The sequence below is a fragment of the Huiozyma naganishii genome, chromosome 2, assembly GCF_000348985.1.
Source record: "Huiozyma naganishii CBS 8797 chromosome 2, complete genome".
NCBI classification, from domain to species: domain Eukaryota; kingdom Fungi; phylum Ascomycota; class Saccharomycetes; order Saccharomycetales; family Saccharomycetaceae; genus Huiozyma; species Huiozyma naganishii.
Window position 1 is genome coordinate 689,164 of NC_035923.1, and position 23,330 is coordinate 712,493.

The window sequence follows — 23,330 nt, forward strand, 5'->3', positions numbered from 1 at the left end:
TGGGTATGTTTTACGTAACGTTCTTTTTATTTCTTTCGATTTGGTCTTTATCCGTCTGCTGCTGCATTCGGCCCAGGTGATTCAAGAAGTTTTGTCTTGGCGTGTTCTCGATGGTTACCACGAACAACTTTGTATTCTCCTCTGCAGTATGACTGAACAAAATTACGATAACTTTTTTACTAACAGAGACTGGAATAATCTCACATTTTATCGTTGTGAGTTTACTTACATATTTATTCTTTTGGTACAGCCTCGAACTCTAATAATGGTACCGCAAAGAAAATGTCATTGGAAGAGTTCCTAGGGGATGATACCCTAGGCGACTCCGTTTGGAACGAAGATGATATCAATTTGGATGCAATCACAAACACAACCAGTATTGAAGTGTTGAAGCACAGTACGCGGGCTGAGCACGATAAGGGTAGAGATGATCAGGGACGTCCCGGGTACATGGGCCGTTCGGGCGCCATGTCGAGAGAGCCAGAGGGGAGATACGACCCCTACGCGGAACCGGATCACGACGTCGTATCAGCAGTACAGAGACCACCGTATATTGTGAAGTTCTCCCACTTACCCCCAAGGTTTGCCAATGCGGACATCGAGGAACTGTTTCAAGCTAAATACACCAAATTCACCAAGTTTAAAATTTTTTGGGAGATCAACAAGAACCCTCCGATCTCGACGTTGAAATCAGGGTCCGTGTTCGACCAGAACTTCAAGAGAGATTCCAAAGTGGCCTTTGTGGAATTATACACGTCCCGTGATATCAACAAGATTCTGAAGTACTGGGTACAACCATTGAAGGACATCTACAATATCAACACTGAACCAGCGCAGTTTGATGACTTCAAGGACTACATGGCCAAGGGAAACATTCTGACAGACCCCAAGGATGACCCTTCGAAGGCGTACATCGCACCAAAACCGAAGGTCAGCCCATTTGGAACAGCGAAACCAGTGGACACACAGTCGAAAACCATGCTCATTGCCGAAAAAATGGAGAAATTACACGTGGAAGATACAGAAACGCTGAGAAAACTGTCAGAGGAGGATGTGTTGGAATCCTTGGAACCGAAGGGAACGCCATTGAAGAAACCACAATTGAGTTACTCTCAAGTCGTTGAGAAGTCTGTAAATGATTCGAAGAAAAGCACAGCCCACCCGCTGACACATAGCCACTTCAGCCCATCGCCTCCCCAAACAATGCCGCACCTAAACCAGCGGGGGTTTTCCGCGAGGGACCACGGTACAGATGGCCCAACGAAATCGTTTGTTGAGAACACTGCGGGCGTAGATGAAAACGACCCCCAGGTAACTACATCAACGAGAGAACGGGACAATACGGGCGACTCATTTACTTTTAAAAATGGGAATAGAGAAGATTCCCAAAGGAACGGCAGAGGCAATTCGTACAGGGGCAGAGGTGGAAGTAATCGTGGTTACGGTTTACTTCCTCGCGGTTCAGGCCGCGGCGGACGTGGTTCCTACCAATCCAACGGTAGTTCTCGTTTTAACAATAATGGTGGTAACGGAAACTACTCGAGACGTGACAACGATAATGATAATGAGAAGAATAGCCAGTCTCTATTTGCACCAGCAAGCGGATTTCTACAAGATAACAGCATGGTGACCATTGATAATGACAACAAGAACAGTGGCCGTGGTGGATTCCGTGGTAGAGGTCGTGGCCGTGGCCGTGGACGCGGCGGATTCAGGGGACGAGGATTCCATGACTAAGTGAAGTCTGACTCCGTTGTCTCTCCCGGACACCAAGGCGATCGGTGGGAAGTTAGACAAGACCATGTGATAAAACATCGACACCGTCCAGTTTGATAAATGCACTGACTTATACATTACGCAATTTTGTAATTTTAGTTCCTTTCCATTTTGTTTAAAGACGGTTTCATAAAAAGAGAATCGTACATATATATGTGTAAGGTATATATCATCATTAAAAGAATTCAAAAGTAGAGGCTAATTGACCAGATGATTGAAAGTTATCGGAGCCACTAGCGGAAAATGATTTTGCCAGAGGAGAACAATCAACACGTAGATCGTCAAAATCGATCCCACCGGACAATTACTTTGGGGAATAGAAGGGTATAGTGGTAGTAGTTTGGGCTGGCTATAGAAACCTTTTGATCTTTTCTCTAGTTCAAAAGTTGCTGTTCACTGGCCAGCTTCCTTTCCTTCCTTCCCTTCTTCATCACTTGCTTCAATGCGGCGCTGTCCAATGGGTCTAACAATTCGAAAGAGCACAGTAGCCCATCACTCACGGTCATCACGGCCCCCCAATTGTCGAACTCACCACAGTAGTTAGGCGCTGAGAACACGGTCACCAAGCTCCGGTCGTTGAAGAACTCGTACCCGTCCTCGACGACCATGTGCGCCCGGCACACGAGGTCGAACCCGAATTTGTTCAAGAACTTGTTGATAGCGACTTTGTTGTAGCAGTAAGACACGCCACGCTCGTTGTCCTCCCACTCGTTCGGAGAGTCTGTCGGGTCCGACCACAGTAGGTCGTTAATTAGACCGAAGTCCGGGACGTCCGTTGGCCTGCTTACGTGTCGAATCTCGTCCATTGAGTTCAACACCGGGGAGAGGCCGCCGTGGACGCAGAAGATCTTCCCCGCGACAATTGCCGCCAGCGCCATCGTGTTGAACGTGTCGATGAACGCCTTCCAGATTTTGATGTTGCAACGTCTCTTGCACTCGTCATAGAATCCGTATACCCTCGTCACGTTGGCACATTCGTGATTCCCCCTAAGAAGAAAGAAGTTCTCAGGGTACTTGATCTTGTAACAGAACAGAAGCAATATGGTCTCCAGCGACTGTTTCCCTCGATCTACGTAGTCACCCAAAAACAGGTAATTTGAGGAAGGTGGGAACCCGCATTTGGTAAACAGTCTCAACAGGTCTCCGTATTGTCCGTGTATGTCGCCTGCTATTTTGACTGGAGGCGACAGTTCCAGAAGGGAAGGTTGCGAGAGAAATATCTCTCTTGTCATTTGACAGATTTGCAATATCTCCGAATTCTTCAGACATACGCTTTTGGTTCTCTTAGCCGCATAACCGGCATCGAGCAGCTTTTGAATGGTCGCATCGATGTCGATGGGCTTCATGGGTTTCTTCACCTTAGACAGTTGTGCGTCCGAAGTGGTCCCCTGTATATTGATGGGCTCCTCCATGGGAGGAACGATTGTGTCTATTACTGTTTCGACTTCCCCCGGGATCTGCATTGGGTAGTGATCTTTGTTGAGGTCAGCGAGTCTGTGGCCCTCACCGCTGTCTGTATGCGCTTTGGTGGTGGGCATACTTGTACTTGTGATCGTTGGTGTACCCCCCGCTGAGCTGTTGAAAGCTGAGTGATGAATGGGTCCAAAGTAGTCACCATTCTCTTCGAAGGCTGCGCCCAATGACTTTCCCCCAGAGTAGTGTGCGCCCGGGGTATTCACCGGGGTGGTAAATGCAGTCGTCGAGTTCGACGTCAACGAGGATTTCCTGCTGTAGAGCGAGGAGTTATGCGAGTTTGATCTGAAGTTGGACAAAGAGGGTCGAGCTATAAGACCGGAGTCTTGCGAAAGATCTGACGTCAAATTATCTGACGATTTGACCTGTCTACGATCCAGCCGATGAAGGTGGTTCCCGCTACTACCTGCGCTCCCAGTATGACTGTGGTGATGGTGATGGTGGTGGTGAGCATCGTTTTGACCAGCCCCATTGGCATCCTCAGCGTTGCTGTGCAATGATCCCCTTGACGTTTTGCCGGGGAGTCCGAATGAGTACTGTTTCTTCAAGATCGGCTGTTTCGGGGCCATTTGGATCATAGACGGCGGGAGGTCGACGGTTGTGTTGAAACTTGACCTCCTATTCATGGCCACACGCCCCATGCCGGCCTGCCCAATGTGGTTGTGGTTGTGGTTGTGGTGACCACTGTCATCGACGCTCTTTGGATTGTCTGCACCTGACGGTGTCACATTGATAACGGGTAAAGTGTTGTGACTGGTGGTCAAGTCGTGCTGAGAGTGTGCCCTCCTATGTGACGGAATATTAGTAAACGGGGATGAAACTGTAGCTGCTGGCGCAGGTGTAGTCGCTGGTGCATGCGGGACCATGGAAGGTTCCTGCTCCGACACAACAGCAGTAGAATTGGGCTCAGGATCACTCCGCAATGTACTACTGCTTTTCTTCGATGGCTGACGATGCGGTACTGGCCGTTTCAGTTTCGGCGCCGAGTGCGAATTGTGCTTCCCCGACACGCCCTTCGAGCTTGAGTTACCCATGAGTAATGAATCGAGAGTCTAAAAGGGGTCTCCTCGCCTCGTTCCTGGAGAGAGAGAGTTAATTGCGGAGAAGCAATCTAAGCAGAGTCCACAAAATATGTATATATAAACCTCTGTACAAGGTCACCAGATCACCAGTCCTTAACAATGTATACTCTACAGTTGCAAATCTAAGCAGAGCAGAGCAAAGGGGTCCAACCTGCGAGAAACTTTTCTTAGTCTGATCTAATTTTAGAACCTCCGAGAAGAAAGGGAAAATAACGAAAGGGTATAGCAGCAAAACCCAACAAACTCCGTCCCAATCAAAGCAAAAGGGAACCAAGTTTTGTGTATCTTCCTGAAACACGTTGAACTACGTTACCGTCCCCCACAAACACTACACGGACGTCTTGCAATGCCTCCCTCGAAGGCCCTTCGAACGATTTCTTCGAGAAATTGAAAAATTGTTCAAGATCTCGAAGGAACCGATGAGTTCATTGCGATGAGCAAGAGGTGGTGGGACAGTCTGGGGTGGGGGCAGCTGGGTGTGTGTGCTTCGAGAATGAGTGAGTCGCCTGCACTGAGGGAGGAGCAGCTCGTGCACCAGGTGTACAATGAGATAGCCGCGCACTTCTCGCAGACGCGGTACAAGCCGTGGCCGATAGTGACCGAGTTTCTAGAGGAGCAGCCCGTCGGGTCTGTTGGGATCGACGTCGGGTGCGGCAACGGGAAGTACCTGGCAGTGAACCCTCGGGTGTTTGTCATTGGGTCGGACCGGTCTGATGGGTTAATTACGTGCGCACGCGGGATCAACGAGGAGTACAATGTCGTGGTCGCGGATGGGCTCGCGCTGCCGCACAGGGACGGTAGTTTTGACTTTGCGATATCAATTGCAGTGGTACACCACTGGACCACGAGGGAGAGGCGTGTTGCGGCTATCGCGCATATAATCAGTAAATTGCGGGTTGGCGGGCGCGTGCTCGTGTATTGCTGGGCGTTGGAGCAAGGGTCGTCGAGAAGAGGGTACCACGAGGGCATGGAACAGGATGTGCTAGTGCCCTGGGTCTTGCACGGTACTGGTGAGAAGGAGAAGAACAAGAAGAAGAAGTTGGAGGGAACGTCGGATAAGGGTTCCCTGAGGGAGAAGCCAGACCTGTCGGGTATCCCGCCAAGGGAGCGAGCAGCGGCAGTTGACCAGTGGAAACGGGAGCAAGAGGCGAAGAGGAAGGAAAGACTTGCTGCAGCGGAGAGTCATAAGTCTGCATCAACAGCAGCGGACCCAACGAAATACAGGTTCTACCATCTGTACCGCGAGGGCGAGCTCGAGGAGGACTGCATCAGTGCGGGGGCCACAGTCTTGCGCAGTGGATACGAGAGAGATAACTGGTACGTCGTCGCCGAGAAACCGCTGGTGTAACGATGGCCCCATTTGTATGTAGACGTAGACGTAAAGTAGAGCAGGGTCCCAAATTTATTATATAATATACGAAAAAGGGTTCCTCATTGCAAAGAGCAATCTTCGACTACAGCGGTGACGAACAGACGACGTTCTGCATTGCTGTCACGCAGAGATAGATAGAAATAGAGAGTGAAGATTCAATGCCCGTGATATCGCACCGTGGCGAAGAGTTCCATCTCGCGCACGACGAGGAGGACAAGCTCAACCAATTCCAGTCGATCACAAGCTTCACAGAGGACGATTTGCCACTGATCGTGAAGTTGCTGAGAAACCACGGCTGGCAGCTCGAGCCGGCATTGTCCCGGTACTTTGACGGGGACTGGCGGGAGAACCTGTCCCTCACAGAGACGCCCGCGGCGCCACCGATGCGGTCACCGTCGCCGTCGCCACCGACGCAGCCACAGCAACGGCGCGGGTCCATCGAGAGCGGCTCACCGACTCCGAGGATATCTAGGTCTGTTAGTGCCACAGATAACCTGGCTGGGTTCGACACGAGTATGTTGGTGCCCACATTGCCCGTTGTCCACAGTCTTCCGGCGAACTACAAGGATAGATTCCAGCTGGTCGGACTCAACAGGGCACGAGAGCTCACGCAGCAGCCAAACCCGCTGATGATCATTCTGCTGTTTATTCCGAACACGTTGTTGAAATTGGTCTCGCTACTGTGGTCTCTGCTGAGCAAGTTGCACATTGGCTCGACCAACGTCCAAAAACCCAAGATATTTAGGGTGCCGAAGCAGGCAACCACGGAGTCCAATGAGGTCCGTGTCGGTGAGTTGATCGAGGATGAAGACCTTGCGCATCGACTTGAAGGGGTGCTGGGTGAGAGACCCGCTTTCAACGACGCTTTGCAATCCTGCAAGGAGGAGTTTAAGTACATGCTTGTGCTTCTCGTAGGGAATGTGCGGCAACCTCCACCAACCGAAGATGCAGAGGTTGTTGACGAGAAGGCGGAGACGGTGGCTGCTGTAGAGGAAGTGGATTCGAACTCGATGAAGTTTTTGAGGAACGTGGTATGCGACAACGGGACTTTGAAGCTGTTGGAGGACTACAAGGACGAGATGATTGTATACCTCGGGTCCGTCATCGAGTTAGAGCCCTGGCTGATCACGCGGGACTTGAAAATCAAGTACACCCCTGAAGCTTTCCTCATCGGCAACGTGTTGAACTCGAACGGGTCCGTCAACGGTGCTACGAAGTTAAGCGTCCTTTCAAAGCTAAGGGTTACTTCCGCTAGGAGGTTCCAGAATTCGCTGAAGCTGACGCTCGATAAGTTCAACCCGGAGATGACGGTCAACAGGACGGAGCACCACGAGTTGCGCACGGCGAGAAAGATCAGACAGATGCAAGAGGAGGCGTACCAGAACTCGCTTATGGAGGACAAGATGAAGGCCGAGAGGAGAAAGATTAAAGAACAGGAGGAGGCTCTAGAGCAGCAACTGCTCGCCAAACGTGAGAGCGAGGCGAAAATGGCCGAGACGCTCCGCCAGTTACAATGGCTCGAGAAATGCATTGACGTGATGGAGACGCACGGCGAGGGGCAACAGAAGGCGGATACGGGCAAATACGCCACGTTGCAGATCAGGACCTCTGAGGGGACCCGGTTTGTGTGCAAGTTTGTCGGAGACACGACGCTGCACTCTGTTTACATCAACGTCGGGTGCCACCTGTACTTGAACAACAACTCCCCAGACCAAGAAGCATGGGCGAAGAGTGTCATCGCGAAGATTAAAGAGTTGATGCGGAGCGACTCCGTGCTCTGCTTCAAGGACATTGAGTCCGCGGAGGACGATTTGGACGATCTGGACATTGCAAAACTGATCAGAGAGGAATTGGCAAAGCACACAGACGGTGCGCAGACTCCAGCAGAGATTTCATTCGATTTCGAGCTAGTCTCGCCGTTCCCCAGGTACAAAGTGCCCACGAACGAGAAGCTGAAGCTGAGAGAAGTCTCGCAACTGTGGCCCAACGGCAGTCTGCTCGTGGAGAATATTATAGAAGAGGACGACGAGGGCGAAGAGGGCACTACAGATGACTCCGAGTGAGGGTCAGAACACTAGCAAGTAAGGGTAAGGGTTTATGTATCACTCGAGCGACGCATCTGACGTCGTTTTTGTGACGCGACTTCAGTCCAATTTTTTATTTTTTTTTTGACGAAAAATTTTTCTTTAAATTCGAATTCAAAGAAGAAGCAGAAGAACAAGGGCACCTTTGAATCCAGGTACCAAGACGGGTAGAACGGCGACACGCAGGTGAGTGAGAGCAAGGGAGATGCAAGGTGTTTTATGTGTGCTGTTTGCTGTGTTTTTGCAGTGCGTTTGCGCGCTTCATTTCGACCTGCCCGCGTCCTCGAAGCCGGAGCTGTACTGCATCCGTGATTTCGTCAACGAGGGTCAATTGGTCGTTGTAAACGTGAACACGGATGGGTCCGTTGGTGACGGGCAGGTGTTGAACATGTACGTGAGGGACTCGAACGGGAACGAGTTCCGGAACAAGAAGGATCTTGCTGGGGAGATCCGGGTTGCGTTCAACGCTCCCTCGACGACTTCGTTCGACGTGTGTTTGGAGAACGTTGCGAACGTGCGGGGCCGCTCGCTGAGCAGGTCCATTGAGCTGGACATCGAGAGCGGGTCCGAGGCACGAGACTGGAACCTGATCTCCGCCAACGAGAAGCTGCAGCCCGTCGAGGTCGAGTTGCGGAGAATCGAGGAGTTGACAGACGAGATCGTCGACGAGTTGTCGTACTTGAAACACAGAGAGGAGAGACTGAGGGACACGAACGAGTCCACGAACGCGAGAGTGCGTAACTTCTCCTTCCTGATCATAATCGTCCTTGCTGGGCTCGGCGTGTGGCAGATCAACTACCTGAGAAACTTCTTCAGATCGAAGCATATCATTTAAAGCGTAAGAGACGCCTCCCCCCATGTCTCCATACATGTATATATATTTATATACACCTGATCTAATGTTTATGCTTGTCTCTAAAACCTGAGGTAGCCCAGCTTCCCCAGAACGTTTGCAAAATCGAGGTACGTCATGTACACTCTTGTCCCCCTAGTGGCACAACTCAGCATGCCTATTATATTACCGGAATCCTCGTTGACGAGATTCCCCACTTTCTGAAGATCCTTGACGCTCAGTATATGGTTCTGCAATTCGACGTGCGGGAACTGCACGTCTCTCCCGGAGTAACCCACGAGCAGTGACCAAAACTCGTTGATCACGCTCTCGTTGTCCATGAATACAAGCAGGTGGTACGTGAGCCGTATAATCTTGGAGAAGTCTATCACATCCACAGTGCCCTCCAACACAACATCGTCCCGCCGCACAAGCCTGCACAGCGCGGCCGGCAACTGCAAGTCCTCAAAGAAGGGGGCCAGATCGGACCACACCATGTCCCCATCAAGACTGAATTTGGCATACTCGCCCAGCAGCTCGTCCTCTACCTCCTCCGGGATGGACCCACGCTCAAACCGCTCCACATAACTGTAATCCAGCTTCCCCTGGGCCATCACCAACGAACATACGAACGTACCTGGACCGTGTCTCAGAGTATCGCAGTGCGTCGTCTTCTGTTCAAAATTTTATTCAAAAAATTTTTCAAAGAAGAAGAAGAGGAGACCTTCAACGACGACCGTTTTGTTTGACGCTTGTCGCTGAAGACCAAGAGCTGATAAGTGTATTGCAGGGCACTGTTGGACTACAGGGGTACGGTATCTGTTTGTGAGGGTTGCTTGAAAGGGTCTGTTTTGGCTGCTCTTTTAATTTATTTTTGCATTTTTTGAGGGAGCGGTGATCCTTACTGGAGTTTGATGAGTGACAGTGGTGATTCGTCTGGGGTTGTTCCCGGGACAGTAGGAGCCTAGTGCTGGGTCTCCACCCGATGTGAGGGAGCAGGCTGCACAGGATGATTCGTCGAAGAGATCGCACGAGGAAATGGAGGTGCAAAATGGTGCTGATGATGAGGGCAAGCAGGGCTCAGAGGGGCCTGCTAAGGTTGCTACAGAAGAGAGCGTAGAGACTGCTCGCCCCCAACAGGAGAAGAAAGGCGGTGAAGAAGATGATGAAGAAGATGAAGATGACGATGATGAGGATGAAGAGGACGAGGACGACGATGAGGGCGGTCCGGTCAAGAGACAGCGTCAAGAGAGGAACAGGTTCCTGGATATTGAAGCTGAAGTCAGCGAGGACGATGAAGATGATGAGGATGAGGAGGAGTCCGAGCTTGTGAGGGAAGGTTTCATCACGAGGGATGACGAACACGACGACGACCCGAGTGCGAACAGAGACGATAGACTGCACAGAGAACTGGATTCAAATCTGAACAAGACATCCGAAGAGGAGGCCCGGAGAATGGCAAGGGAGTTGAAGGAGAGGTACGGTAGAGCGGACTCCAGACAGTACAGGGCCGCCACAGAGGAGGGCCACGTCCCACAAAGATTCCTGTTGCCCAGTGTCGACACAGCGATCGTGTGGGCCGTTGGGTGTAATAGAGGTAGGGAAAAGGATCTTGTGAAGAAACTGCTCAAGAGGAAACTTACCCTAGATAGAGCACCGGGTGGGAAGAAATTGAAGATCCTGTCTATCTTCCAAAGAGACTTCAACGTCGGTACCATCTACATCGAAGCACCCAAACAGTCCGTCATCGAGAAATTCTGTAACGGTATCCCAGAGATTTACCCACAGAGGAAGAAACTGATCCCAGTGCAAGAACTGCCCGCAACGCTGAAACCAAACAAGTCTGACGATGTGCCCCTAGAGGAGGGCAACTACGTACGGATTAAGAGAGGTGTGTACAGGGGTGACCTTGCCATTGTCGACCAGATCAGTGAGAACAACTTGGAGGTCATGCTGAAGATTGTGCCTCGTCTAGATTACGGTAAGAGCGACATAGTCGACCCGCAAACGAAGCAAAGAAAGATGAAGAACCCAACGTACGCGAACAGGCCGTCTCGACAACTGTTTAACCCGACAATGGCGTTGAAGGAGGATCAAGCCAATCTGTACAAGAGGGACGACCACCATTTTACATATAGGAACGAGGACTACATTGACGGGTTTTTGTACAAGTCGTTCAGGATCCAGTACGTCGACACGAAGGACGCGATCCCAGAATTTGACGATACGACGTGGTTCGAGTCCAAGGACGGGAAGGTCGATCTGACCCGTATCTCACAGACAGTCAAGAAGCACCAGGCCTCCAAAGTAACATTCCAAGCGGGTGATCGTGTCGAGATATTGTCTGGTGAACAGCGTGGCTCGAAGGGGTTTGTCACAAAGACGACGACAGAGATCGCTACAGTTAAACTCCCCGACTTGAACCCACTGGAGTTTCCGATATCGACCCTTAGAAAGATCTTCGAGACCGGTGACAACGTTACCGTTGTTAGCGGGAACCACCAAGGTGACTCCGGGTTGGTAGTCTCTGTGCGACAGGGCCAAGTGACGTTCATGTCGACGCAGACACGTCAGGACGTGACCATCACTGCGAACAACCTGTCTAAGTCGATCGACTCCACGGCGACATCGAGCGAATACGCGCTGCACGACATCGTTGAGTTGAGCGCGAAGAAAGTCGCTTGTATCATTCAGGCGACGCACGACTTCTTTAAAGTCATCGACGACGCCGGGAAAGTCAGCACCATCAACAAGTGGACGATCCTGAGCAAGATCAACCCAGCTAGAACCCGTGTCGCTACCGTGGACAGCAAGGGTAACGAGATCAAGATCGGCGACATGGTTGTGGAGAAACTCGGCGCGAGAAGGGAGGGTCAAGTGCTTTTCATCCACAACCAGCAGTTGTTCGCAATGTCGAAGAAGATACTGGAGAACGCTGGTGTGTTCGTGGTCAACTCTTCGAACATCGAGGCCATGGCGTCGAAGAGCAACATATTGAACACGCGTCTGGACTTGAACAAGATGAACCCAGACTTCGTGTCCGGGATGCACCCACCAAGTTCGACCAGTACTGCCCCCATCGCTGCACCTGCGAGAATGGGCCGTGAGGTCGCACTGGGGAAGACCGTCAAAGTGCGCACGCCAGGGTACAAAGGCGCGCTCGGTATAGTGAAGGACGTGAGCGGCGATAGGGCGACTGTCGAACTGCACACGAAGAACAAGCACATCACCGTTGACAAGAGGAAACTGACGTATACGAACCGCGAGGGACAAGGCGGTATGACGTACGACGAGCTGGTCAACAACCGCGGGAGGGTCCCTTACTCGCGGATTGGGCCCAGCTACGTCAGTGCGCCACGCGGGATGGCCGCTGGTCAAGCACTTGGCGGTGCAGGTCCTCAGGGCGAACTCCCAGGAGGCATGACGCCCGACTGGGGGGCCTTCAATGGGGGGAAGACGCCAGCCGTGAACTCTCACGGTGGTGCTGGCGGTGGTGCGTCTACTTGGGGGAACTCTTCTACGTGGGCTGGTCAGAATGCCGGTGCGTCGTCCACATACGGCGGTGCTTCCGCGTGGACGGGCCAAGGTTCTGGTGCGACGTCGACGTGGGGGGTGGCCTCCGCTTGGGGGAACAAGTCCAGCTACGGCGGTGCGTCTACGTGGGCCTCCAGTGGTGAACCCACGGGAGCACAGTCCACCTGGGGCGGCGGTAATAAGTCGAGTTACGGCGGTGCTTCTACGTGGGGGGTCGGTGCCTCGAACAAAGAGGGAGGCTCGTCTACGTGGGGCGGCGGTGACAACCGTGCCACGAAACCAGTAGGTAGCACACACAACAACAACCAACAGCAGGGGAACTCGTCTACTTGGGGCGCCTCCTCGGGCACCAGCGGCGGGAACAGCACCTGGGGCGGGCACTGATGAAACTGCCACCTCGCTTAGTATCCGGGGCTGTGCTATCCATAAGATCATTCCGTGTGTGTGTGTGTTGAATATATGTACGTATCTGTATATATACACTATGTGAAGCCATTGCAATGTCTCGATGCATGGTATATACTTGTATGTGTTGTGTTGTATGTACAGGAAGTGTTTGTGAAGTGAACTGTAGGTAAAAGTGGATTATATCCCCGCGGACTTGGGGGCCCTCGAGAAGTTGACGGGCTTCCGCTCAGCGACTTTTCTGGACTTGGCCTCCTTGAACAAGACGTGCTGTTTGACCTTCGGGTCGTACCGCACCTGCGTCACGAGGGGGGCACCCTTCTTGATCCGCACGTGCCGGGAAAACCCTGTCGCCGCCGTCGAGACGAGTTTAATCACAGAAGTCTTGATCTTTGTAGCTGCCATTGCTGAGGGTGTCGGAGCTGCTGGATGCTGCTGGAGCTGCTGTTGGTGCTGGTGCTGGTCGCCTTCTAAGGTCCTCGACACCGTTGAAACATCACGAAACACGGGACTCTTTTCAACTTCTTCAAAAGTGAAAAATTTTTACAAACTCATCGAGAAGAGAGTTTGATATAACGACTTGAAGTGCTGTTTGGGATGGGTAGTACAAGGGGAAGACCGACAGCCGCGTGTTACCGAAGTTAGAATGTCACAGGTGCTAGCTCCGGAGGTTATAGAGAACCCAGACGGGTCGAAGCAGGTTATTTCGTACAGAGAGGAGGACGGGGAGAAGTACAAGATCACGCAGAAGATCAGGGAAATCAGAGTCACGGAGAAGGTTATCAAGTCTGTTGCTGACCGGAAGAAGTGGACGAAATACGGGCTGGAGGCCGGTTCCCCCGCGGGGCCCAACGACTCGACCACGCAACTCGGAGAAGAGGTTGCGCTGAGCCTGAGCAGGAACTGGAAGCAGAAGGAGCAAGAGCGTACGCAGCAGTCGAAGATCACGTCCTCGAAGATGATCACGTGTAGACTGTGTGGGAACGACCATTACACCATGAGTTGTCCATTCAAGAGCATACTGAACGAGATTTCCGCACTGGAGGACCCTGCTGCAGCGGCGGAGGGCGAAGGTGTGAGCGACATGGCGCACGTCGCAGAGATGGGCGCCACGGGCGCTGGCATGGGCCCAGGTGGGCGCTCGTACGTGCCACCATCGCGCCGTGCCGGTGCCAGTGATCCATCCTCGGATGCGTACAGGGACTCCAGGGAACGTGACGACAGTTGCACTTTGAAGATCCTGCAATTGAACGAGAACGCGGACGAGAACACGCTGAGAGAGGAGCTTCTGTTCCCCTTTGCGCCGATCCAGAGAGTCGTCGTCGTCAGAAACAGGGAAACGGGCAGGTCCAGAGGGCTTGCCTTCGTCACTTTCTCCAGCGAACAACTGGCAGAGAAGGCATTGCAATTCTTGGACGGTAGAGGTTTCATGAACTTGATCTTGAAAGTAGAATGGTCCAAACCAAAACCACCAAAGGAGGAATAAAGCATGTAACAGATCAGAAGGAGAGAATCATGCACTTGCACACACCATCAGTCAATATACATACATATTTTAAGCAATTGAGAAGTAGCAACGCTACGAGCCCTGAGAGGGGAGGGCACGAGTTCTTTGGGACGCAATGACTATCTTACTTCGTACATACGTTTTATGCTATATTCTTGTTCTAGAGGTCTCCGATGCTCGCCCTGGCGGTTTGCCAAGCTTTCAAACACTCCTTGATCCAGTCGATGATCGCTCTTGTGATGGACTTCAACAGCAGCTCAGCGGTAGAGTCAATGTGCTCGACAAGGCTCTTGAGACTGTTCAAAGCGGACGCGTTGACTTGCTCGATGTCACGGTCAATCAGCCGCTCACATTCGCGGAGTTTCGAAAGCTCCCTGGCAAGCCGCTTCGTCTCCTCCTCCCGCTCCATCGTCGTTAGAAACTCGGGTTCAACCTGTCCACGCTTGTTGACCGCGTTCTTCCCCAGACGGCGCTTATTCCTCTGCAATTGGAACTGAACGACCTGTTCCGTGTGGCTGACGACCGAGCTGGACAAGTTCGTTGGTGACGTGGGAGATTCAGGGGACGTGGACTCAGCGGGTTCCACGTATGACGAGGCAGCGACATCCCTTATGACCGCGGAGTCCAGTTTCTTCAACTTTTTACCAAACTCCGCGAGCTCGTCGAATCTCGCCGTACGTTTCTTGATGGTGGCTTTAATGATTTGTCGCTGCGCGTACTTAAGGTCCTTGAACACGATGACGCGCTTGGAGTCCTGAAGGTATTTGACGATGTCGTCGAGGGGTTCTTCAACCAGATTGTGCACGCTCTCCGCAAGCATCTCGAGGCTTACGTATGTGACGTCGAACGAGTGGCCGATCTTCTCAATGCTCTCGCACACGCGGCCCGCCGCTTGGTCCCTGTTCTCGAGGGAGAAGGCGTTGTAGTATGCCCCGAGTTCAGCTATCTGCGAGGACAGAGTGTGTACGTGGTTGTTTGTCTGTTTCACGCTCGCATGGAGCGGGTGGAATCGGGCCATGTAGCGGGCGAGTTTCTCCTCGTAGAGAGCAAACTCCTTCTCTGTATCGGAGTCCCTTCTGTCCACGAGAGGTTTCACCTTTGTGAGTGTTCTCGGCGAGGGCAAGAGAATATGTAGTGGGCTTGGTTTTGTAGGGTTGAGCGGTGGCGCCAGTAGGTTGCTGAGGGGCAAGACCGTTACGGGTGGTGAATTGAGGACGTCCTTCCAGTTGTACTCTGGGTCTAAGAACTTCTGGAACACGATGTGCGATCTGATCTCTGCAACACGGTTGCACTCGTTAAGGAAGGACACGAACCGCCTTTTACGCTTCTCTATGATCTTTGCGTCGTTCTGCGCGTTGATCGGGTTCAGGAAGTACTTGAGTAGCGGATGTTTCGAGGGGATCGGTGGGATGACTATAGTGGGGAGCAATTTCATGAGTACCTGGTGCAACGATGCAAATTCCGAGTACCGTCGTATGACTTCCCCTCCCTGCGCAGTCCTGATGACGTACCCGATGGCGTGCTTGCCCCAGGGGTCCTTGAAGTCCCCTGAGTCCACTATCGAGATGCGTTCTGTGCCATCCAGGGAATCCAGCGGCTGGTTATCCACAGGCGGCACGGCCATCGACATAGTCAGCGTTTCATAAGGTTCGTACTTGGAGTGCGGTGAAATCGTGCTGCTGCCCTGGTGTGTAGACCCTCGCGATGAGTCCGAGGACGAAACGTCAGGGGTGTCACCATCGTACCGTTTGAGATCCGCGGTGGGGTCCGCGGACCCTGCTGCGGCCACCTCATCACCCACCTCATCCTCATCGTAAAGATACTGCGGTGCACCAGCGGACAACACCGTGCCCCGTACAGCAGATCCTGTAGCTATATGGTCAGGCACAGACGCAACCCCCGATGCAAACATGTGTGCAGTTCCTGCAAAAGGGTTATTATCTTCCTCTTCCTCTTGTTCCTCTTCGTCGTCTTCTGGGATGACACCCTCTACGGGCAGGTCATTTAGTATACTCATCTGTCACTGGTGAAATACTCCCCACTGGTCCACCTCTGTGCGCTGTTGAGTTGCGTCCCCTTAGTGTTGAACAGTTCATTTCAAAGATTTATTATATTATAATGAACATAATAATATTATGTACCAGGGTTTTTGGGATTGACTTGGTTATCGCTCGTAGATAGTTAATATACATAGATGCATACGGTGTCTGTTGATGTTCAGGATTCCTGTTCGTCGTTCATTGGTTTTTGGGCGACGAAGAGCATCATTGGGGTGAACAGGTGTTCTCTGCCACCTGCAACCAGCCCAACGGCGGCCTCCTCAAGGGCCGCTGTGACCTTGGAGGACCCCTCTGGGGCAATACCGAACCGTTCCATCAGGGAGACCATCGTACTTGTCACTTTTCTACCCAAGTACGACGTTCTGAAGAAAGTCCCGATATCGGCGATAGTCTGGACGTATTTCCACTCACCAGTCAGTGGGTAGTACCATGGGACCTCGTCACCCTTAGCGGCTAGGTCCTCATCGACAAGGACTTTGAACCCACAGTTCTCTAGAGCCTGACGAGCGGTGTCGACTTTGAACATCTTGGGGATCCCATCCCCGAGTTCGATCTCGTATGCGATCTTCCTGTGAGCCTCATTAGTTTCATCGTACTGGCTAGTCATGACCCATTCGTAAACTGCAAATTTCCCACCTGGTTTCAACACTTTGTAGATCTCTTTGTAACATTTCTCCAAGTTTGGGGCGTGACAAGTAGCCTCAATGGCGTACACTTTATCAAAAGTCTCTGGTTCAAATTCCATGTGCATAAAATCCCCCTTGACAAAATCCAGTTTATCTTGTAGACCTGCCTTCTTAGCGTAGTATTTGGCCTTCTCGATCTGGTAATCGTTGTTGTTCAACCCAATGACGTTACAGTTGGTAAATCTGGAGATCTCTCTTGCTGGACCACCTACACCACAACCGACATCCAACACTAGATCCCCCTGCTGGATCCCAGCAGCGTACGCCAAGTAGTGTTCGTGTCTAGCCATTGCGGCATAGAAGTTTTCCCCCTTGTAGAATCTACAGAAATGGAAGGACGACCCCCATCCGTACTCGTAGAAATCCGTGACAACGTTATAGTAGGAGTGAGTGGACTCGTTATAATCCTCAAGACGTCTCTCCTCGGCCTCCTTATCGGTCAACCCATCCCAGTGCTTCAAGTACTTGGAGACAGCCTCTCTCTGCGCAGTCTTATCCTTGGCCAACAGAGCAGAAAACCCACTCCTCGAGGCAGCACCTTCACCGTGCAATTCCTTCGAGAACTCTGCCTGTCTCTGTCTCAATTGAGAGTCGTTATCCGTGTCAGTCATAGTTGTGTGTCGTGTGTACTCAATTGACCACTGAGCAAAGAGACCCCTGCAACACCGCCCTGCAACATCCCTGTGACATGTTCTCGTCTCTTTATATCCAAAGAAGCAATTGCAACTTCTTCAAGAACCTTCGTTCCGGGACTTTTGCTCTTTGCGGGTTTAACCGCCGGCGCCGTCCAGAGCGACACGAAATTACAGTGGGAGAAAAGTTTTCAGCGTCGTTTCGTCGTTTAGAGAAATGTGGGCGGGGTAATTGTTCTTTTTTTGGGGGGTGGCGGAGTGGCGGGGTTACCGGCTGCTGCTATACGAGGGTGCGTGGGTGAAAGAAGTGGGGTTACCCAGTTGGAGCTGTTACCCGGCTGCAAAGGTTACCCAGCACACAGGGTCACCCCGCCCAGCGGTGGCAAAAACAGAAGCCCTAGCGTACCCTAACTTCCAGCAACGCCAAGCCCTAACACCACAGCGCCATTACATAATAATCGGCCTGGACCTCCGCTTTGCGTCCGTTTCCTGCCAAAGAGAAAATTTCTTTATATAAAGATTTATGACGTGGTGGAAATTGGGCATCGGATTCGTGGGGAAGAAGAAGAAAGCAACAGTGCCACAGTACAACGGACGATGGCTGCTACGGTTGCCAGTGCGATGGTGACGCCAGAGGTGCATGCGGACAGAGGTAGAGACAGAGACTTGGAGGTGGTGGACTCTGGGGCGGAGCCCCTGAAGAAGAGGACGCACACGGCGTCGAAACCGCTGGATAAAGAGGCGCGGATGAAGCGTACGGAACAGAATAGGGCCGCTCAGAGGGCGTTCAGGGAGAGGAAGGAGAGGAAGATGAAGGAGTTGGAGGCTAAAGTGGATAAACTGACGAGGATACAGAAGCAGAACGAAGTTGAGTCTGAGTTTCTCAGGGGCCAACTCGTTACACTCGTTCATGAGTTGAAGAAGTATAGACCGGAGACTTCAAATGACTCAAAAGTGTTGGAGTACCTTGCGAAACACGATAACGTGCCCCCCAATCAGCAGGGCCAGGCACCCGCGGCAAGGGACAGAGGTGACTTTTCGTTTGAGTTCCCCTGGAAGGGTAGAACTGCTCCAGAGTTTGATAACTCGACAACTCAAGAGACCACTACGGCGACTCCGTCGCCAGTATCTCCAGGAACTAAGGACCAACAGGGGAAACCAACAGACTGGTTGGACGAAGTGCTCTCCAGCACAGAACTGTACGCCAAACAACAACAACAACAACTTCAGGGAAACCGTTCTGAGAGTCCCTTTCTTGCAGGGTACGACGATAGCTTGACGGTCTCGAACGAGATAACGTTCGACACGCAGTTCGACGAGCAAGTAAGTGACTTCTGCGTGCGTATGAACGAGGCTTGTGGGAGCAAGACTAACCCTGTCCCCAAGAGCAAGAAGGGGTCCGTGTTCTCGAACTCGGTTCTGTCGCCGCCATCGTTGCTTAACTCTCTCTCCAACACGTGGGGGACTGACAGGACAGACGCGGGGAGTGCCACCTCGGAGACAACGTCGCCGCGGCTCACAGAATCCTCAAGTTCTACAGTCACGACGAACAACGACCTCAAATTGGATGCAGATTTCGAAATACCCTTTATTAACACATCCCTCGCGTTCCCAACAGATGACGGGGCCGTGCCACAAACCGTAGACGATAACATATTCTTCAGAGACACGCAGCACGAACAACGCAGCGCACTAGACGATTTCTTAGAGGAGGAGGAGCTCACCGATAATCAACAACAACAACAACACGAGGAGAAGATCAACCTGCTCATAAACGAGGTGCCCTTCTCCATAGAGGCAGACAAGGAGGTGCCCTTCAGTATAGAACCCAACGAGGACGGTGACCCACAGGTGGTACCCTCCAAAGACGGCAAATTGCTCAAGTGTTCGGAGATATGGGATCGTATCACGGCACACCCGAAGTACTCGGACCTCGATATCGACGGTCTCTGTGGGGAACTCATGACAAAGGCGAAGTGTTCGGAGCGCGGTGTCGTCGTCAACGCAGATGACGTCAAAGATGCTCTCAACAGACACATCGCATAGTAAGGGGCCCTGGGGTTTGTTTTCTTATTCAATACACACAACACTTTAATACATACACATACAACTTTACGTTTTACATCCGTTTCAATACCTCTATCTGCCCTCGACATTTTGTCCGGAGTTCATGTCTCTCGGCCTTCGCTTATTGTTTTAAGGGGAGTCTTGTCAGGGACCCTTCGCGAATAGGGAAACAAAGTAGTTAATCAAACTCACTGTTATATAAGCACACGCACACACAACATAATGTACCCTCTCTATCTTGCCAATACGATTGCGGGGAACTTCACGGAATCATGGGTGCAGGTCAGTCCACTTTGGTAGCACTCTCGGCAGATACTGTGAATAAATTCAAACCCAGCGCAAAACGGGACAAACGAGATGAACACCACGATGGGGCGAAATACACTCGGGAGAACTACGACAATTTCTACAATTACAACCTTTTAGAACTCGTCAGGGGACAACGTGTCCCGCATTTCTACCGCCAGCCACGCCGCAGGACAAAAGTGAAACTCAGGTTCAGGGACTCCCACACGATACCCTTCAGAGTCCACAGTGTGGCGATCCAGGGAACAGATATCACATCCAAATTGCAGCGTACAGGGAAGATGGGGGGCTTGCAACAGATCCCTCTGCAGTTTGAGGGAGATTCCAGTGAGTGGGTCGCGCCAGACTTGTACTTACCCCCAGGGGAATACAAATTCCGGTTTGTGATTAACGATACTTGTAGCATGCATTCGGAGTACTTACCAATACTCACAGTAGGCGATGGCATCGCATACAACTATTTTGTCGTTATTGAGAATGACGAGGTGGTAGAACCAGCTGTTGCCGCGGATGCGCCAATGGGTCAAGATTCCCCCCTGGGAGCACGCGTAGAATACACGAACGAAATCCTGCCTCTATTCGAGGGCTACTGTGACAGCCAGCAGATCGACCACACCGCGCAATACAAACCAAAGACACACATGAACCAGAAAACGTTTTTCTATTATGCGTTCCAGGAACAAGACGCAGCGAGCGGGGACTATGACGCCCAGTTCTGCGAAAGGTACACGGTGCCAATAATACCGCCTTACTTCTACAGCATCGACATCACACCACAGGATAACACATTGAAAGTCCCGCTGCCCATCCAGCTTGCTAACCTAAACAGGACGATTTTTCCGTCTCCGGAAGATATCTGCAATGATTACTTGTGTATTGGCTGCGTCATCAGTTACCGAGGAAAGTACATGGCACACCTGTTCTACCGACCATCACCCTGGGAATAGAGTACGATTAACTGTGTTACTATGTTTAGAAGAGGAAATGCACTTGCGGGGCCATCCTCACTTATACTTGTACCCACTACATAATAGAACAAAATGTTTCCTTACTGCCGTCTGCAGTGTGTCCATTGGATTTCTTGAACTTCTTCATCTTCAATTTCCATTTCTTGATTTCGTCATGACCGTTGATCCGCTTCGAGGGCAGACTCTTCCACCGCTCAACAACGGACAACTTGCGCACATCCTCCTTGTGTTTTTCGATGTGTTCCGGTTTCGAGATGATAGGTTGCAACGTGCTGTTTCCCTGAGACCCTACAGACGCGGCATCGTGATTGCTCGTGGCGTTGCTCTTTTTCTTGTACGCCCACTCACCAATACTATTCACGGTCCTAATGGATCTATGCGCAGTTGTTGCATGCGATGCAGTTTTTTGTGGAAGGTACATCTGTGGTTCCTGTACACCACTGTCGCTATCCTCCTCATCAAACATAAGCTGCGGCTGAGTATCTGATACGTCCCCACTGTGGGTTGCCTCCTCGTCGAGCATGTCATCAGCTGTCTCTGCGTCATCGACAATGATCATAGAATAGAAAAGGATCTTCGACATGTTCTCACTAAAATTGAACAGTCCACGAAGGGTCATCATCATCAAGTTGTTCATTGAGAAATCAGAGTCGTATAAAATCCAATCGTCTTGCACGGTCGCCCTGTCCACTTTATTATTGGATTGTCGTATCGCCGTGAATATGGCCTTGTCCTCCCTTTGTAGTAGCACGGACTGCAAAACCAACCTGAAATGCCCCTCCGTATCCTTGATTGTGATCGACGGGAGGATAGAATAGTGGGAAGATACGGTAGAAGATGTCGACATCGACGTTGAACACGAAGAGGAGGAAGAAGTCGTGAACGAGCTAGTAAATGACCCTGTGCTGACACTCGACACGCACGATATACCATGCGGCCTTGAATTCAATCCCGTGCCCGTGCCCGCGCCCGCGCCAACAACTGGTGCATCATCTGCAGTTTCCACAACGGACGGTAACTCACTGTTGGAATCCTCTTGATCGCTATTCGTTTCGTTGTCCTGCAGCATCTGAGAGTCACTGCGCGTCAGCATTCTGGTTAATGGGTGGTCCATGTGCCCTGACCTACCTTCTTGCGAGTTGTATATCATGGTACTGCTGGCATCCTCTTCCTCATTGTAATAGCTGTTAAAGGATACTAATTCTGACGATGCAGGTGTGTACAGATTGGAGTTATTCAGTGCCGTATTGAGCAGAGGATTATTAGATGCGTTGGATCCCGAAACCGATGACCTGGCCGACCTCACTTTCCTCTTCTGTGCCTGGACTTTGCTCCGCGGGAAATCTAAGACTATGGAACTAGCCCCGTCCTCGAATAAACCGGATGACTCCGAAGATGCACTTTCGTTCGGAGTTTCGATGCGTTCCGATTTTATACCATTTTGTTTGTTGGAGATGCCATTCGGCTGTAAGCCGTTATTATTACACGTGGTTGAGTTACTAACCGTTTTGTCTTCGATGATGGGCTCAGAGGCACCCTTACCGTTTATTAAGCCCGTTGAGTTTTGAATTATTAGTAGATCATGCGATTTATCCAAATTTTGTATCGGAGCATGATTAGACACTAACGATGATGCATTTGTCGATGTAGACGTTGTTGTGGCGGGTTCGGCTGTCACCTCTTCTGGAAAGTCATCCTCATTTTTCACGGTAGTAGATGTGGTCGTCCCGTATATGGATAAAGGCCCTGAAACGCCATCCAGTTTTGCCATGTCACCAGAGTTCTCAAACTTTCGACCGGGGTTCAAGTACCTCAAAAATTTTCTATCGTTAAAGTTGTTAAGGGTATCAGTCAGTAGGTAATGGTTTTCATGATTATAGCAATTCGAAGTGGTTAACTTCTGTATCTTTATGTTCTGTAAATCCTCTAAATGAAAGTAGTCCTTCAGAAAGGTCTCCAGGACCGAAATATCGCTGTGAACTTTATCTGGGATTGAAATGAAAAGAATCTTGGAGTTTATCCCCTCGAGGGACGTGAAATGATTCTTCAGAAATCTTTTCAGCAGAGTGTATTTCAATTCGTTATGCGTCAACTCCTCAAAGTCCCCTGATCTAATATTTTGTAGATACCAAGACCAGAGCCCATTATCATCATTATCGTAGTAATCATTAACTCTAATAGATTTTTGCATTGCAAGATATCTCTAAAGGGTCGAGGGTACACGTATGACGGTTCCTCCCAAAAAAATGCTATCAATTGTGGTGGTGTATGCAACAAAGAAACCGTAGCCAGTACTATTCTTAAAATGAAGCCTCTTCTCTAATGCAATACCGCAGTCCAAGAAAACTTAAATATATGAATGAAAACAGAGGAAATCTGTTTTTATTTGGTCTGACTGGAAAATATCTGTATAGAGGGAAGTGATGCAGGCTGATGTTTCGTTTACTTATTGTACAGGGAATTGATGAATCCAGACGGTGTGGTCCTAGTAGCAAACAAGGCGATAAATAAATAAAACACAGTAGAGTGGAGAATATTAACAACCA

The 23,330-nt window shown here is 51.0% G+C and overlaps 14 protein-coding genes across 14 annotated transcripts; 8 read left to right on the top strand and 6 right to left on the bottom strand.

Annotated features, from left to right (window-relative positions):
• Positions 1 to 282: 282 nt before the first annotated feature.
• Positions 283 to 1,737, top strand: PSP2 (Psp2p; the record flags this gene model as incomplete). Its single annotated transcript, XM_022611657.1, has 1 exon — positions 283 to 1,737. One exon carries the CDS (start codon positions 283 to 285, stop codon positions 1,735 to 1,737), a length of 1,455 nt encoding a protein of 484 aa, XP_022463045.1.
• A 413-nt stretch (positions 1,738 to 2,150) lies between these two features.
• Positions 2,151 to 4,283, bottom strand: PPZ1 (salt homeostasis regulator; the record flags this gene model as incomplete). Its single annotated transcript, XM_022611658.1, has 1 exon — positions 2,151 to 4,283. One exon carries the CDS (start codon positions 4,281 to 4,283, stop codon positions 2,151 to 2,153), a length of 2,133 nt encoding a protein of 710 aa, XP_022463046.1.
• A 541-nt stretch (positions 4,284 to 4,824) lies between these two features.
• On the top strand, positions 4,825 to 5,679 carry TRM9 (tRNA (carboxymethyluridine(34)-5-O)-methyltransferase; the record flags this gene model as incomplete). The annotated part of the gene is made up of 1 exon (XM_022606343.1): positions 4,825 to 5,679. One exon carries the CDS (start codon positions 4,825 to 4,827, stop codon positions 5,677 to 5,679), a length of 855 nt encoding a protein of 284 aa, XP_022463047.1.
• A 182-nt stretch (positions 5,680 to 5,861) lies between these two features.
• UBX2 (Ubx2p) lies at positions 5,862 to 7,766 on the top strand (the record flags this gene model as incomplete). Its single annotated transcript, XM_022606344.1, has 1 exon — positions 5,862 to 7,766. One exon carries the CDS (start codon positions 5,862 to 5,864, stop codon positions 7,764 to 7,766), a length of 1,905 nt encoding a protein of 634 aa, XP_022463048.1.
• Positions 7,767 to 7,992: 226 nt separating this feature from the next.
• ERV25 (Erv25p) lies at positions 7,993 to 8,622 on the top strand (the record flags this gene model as incomplete). Its single annotated transcript, XM_022606345.1, has 1 exon — positions 7,993 to 8,622. The coding sequence occupies one exon, from the start codon at positions 7,993 to 7,995 to the stop codon at positions 8,620 to 8,622; it is 630 nt and encodes a 209-aa protein (XP_022463049.1).
• Positions 8,623 to 8,702: 80 nt separating this feature from the next.
• Positions 8,703 to 9,233, bottom strand: RAD33 (Rad33p; the record flags this gene model as incomplete). The annotated part of the gene is made up of 1 exon (XM_022606346.1): positions 8,703 to 9,233. One exon carries the CDS (start codon positions 9,231 to 9,233, stop codon positions 8,703 to 8,705), a length of 531 nt encoding a protein of 176 aa, XP_022463050.1.
• Positions 9,234 to 9,657: 424 nt separating this feature from the next.
• On the top strand, positions 9,658 to 12,537 carry SPT5 (transcription elongation factor SPT5; the record flags this gene model as incomplete). The annotated part of the gene is made up of 1 exon (XM_022606347.1): positions 9,658 to 12,537. One exon carries the CDS (start codon positions 9,658 to 9,660, stop codon positions 12,535 to 12,537), a length of 2,880 nt encoding a protein of 959 aa, XP_022463051.1.
• A 201-nt stretch (positions 12,538 to 12,738) lies between these two features.
• Positions 12,739 to 12,963, bottom strand: MRPL39 (mitochondrial 54S ribosomal protein bL33m; the record flags this gene model as incomplete). The annotated part of the gene is made up of 1 exon (XM_022606348.1): positions 12,739 to 12,963. The coding sequence occupies one exon, from the start codon at positions 12,961 to 12,963 to the stop codon at positions 12,739 to 12,741; it is 225 nt and encodes a 74-aa protein (XP_022463052.1).
• A 241-nt stretch (positions 12,964 to 13,204) lies between these two features.
• Positions 13,205 to 14,044, top strand: TIF35 (translation initiation factor eIF3 core subunit g; the record flags this gene model as incomplete). Its single annotated transcript, XM_022606349.1, has 1 exon — positions 13,205 to 14,044. One exon carries the CDS (start codon positions 13,205 to 13,207, stop codon positions 14,042 to 14,044), a length of 840 nt encoding a protein of 279 aa, XP_022463053.1.
• Positions 14,045 to 14,225: 181 nt separating this feature from the next.
• SNX41 (Snx41p) lies at positions 14,226 to 16,082 on the bottom strand (the record flags this gene model as incomplete). The annotated part of the gene is made up of 1 exon (XM_022606350.1): positions 14,226 to 16,082. The coding sequence occupies one exon, from the start codon at positions 16,080 to 16,082 to the stop codon at positions 14,226 to 14,228; it is 1,857 nt and encodes a 618-aa protein (XP_022463054.1).
• A 200-nt stretch (positions 16,083 to 16,282) lies between these two features.
• ERG6 (sterol 24-C-methyltransferase) lies at positions 16,283 to 17,422 on the bottom strand (the record flags this gene model as incomplete). Its single annotated transcript, XM_022606351.1, has 1 exon — positions 16,283 to 17,422. The coding sequence occupies one exon, from the start codon at positions 17,420 to 17,422 to the stop codon at positions 16,283 to 16,285; it is 1,140 nt and encodes a 379-aa protein (XP_022463055.1).
• Positions 17,423 to 18,040: 618 nt separating this feature from the next.
• Positions 18,041 to 19,489, top strand: YAP1 (DNA-binding transcription factor YAP1; the record flags this gene model as incomplete). Its single annotated transcript, XM_022606352.1, has 1 exon — positions 18,041 to 19,489. One exon carries the CDS (start codon positions 18,041 to 18,043, stop codon positions 19,487 to 19,489), a length of 1,449 nt encoding a protein of 482 aa, XP_022463056.1.
• A 293-nt stretch (positions 19,490 to 19,782) lies between these two features.
• On the top strand, positions 19,783 to 20,763 carry KNAG0B03690 (uncharacterized protein; the record flags this gene model as incomplete). The annotated part of the gene is made up of 1 exon (XM_022606354.1): positions 19,783 to 20,763. The coding sequence occupies one exon, from the start codon at positions 19,783 to 19,785 to the stop codon at positions 20,761 to 20,763; it is 981 nt and encodes a 326-aa protein (XP_022463057.1).
• Positions 20,764 to 20,839: 76 nt separating this feature from the next.
• Positions 20,840 to 22,975, bottom strand: GIS4 (Gis4p; the record flags this gene model as incomplete). The annotated part of the gene is made up of 1 exon (XM_022606355.1): positions 20,840 to 22,975. The coding sequence occupies one exon, from the start codon at positions 22,973 to 22,975 to the stop codon at positions 20,840 to 20,842; it is 2,136 nt and encodes a 711-aa protein (XP_022463058.1).
• Between the last annotated feature and the right edge of the window lie 355 nt (positions 22,976 to 23,330).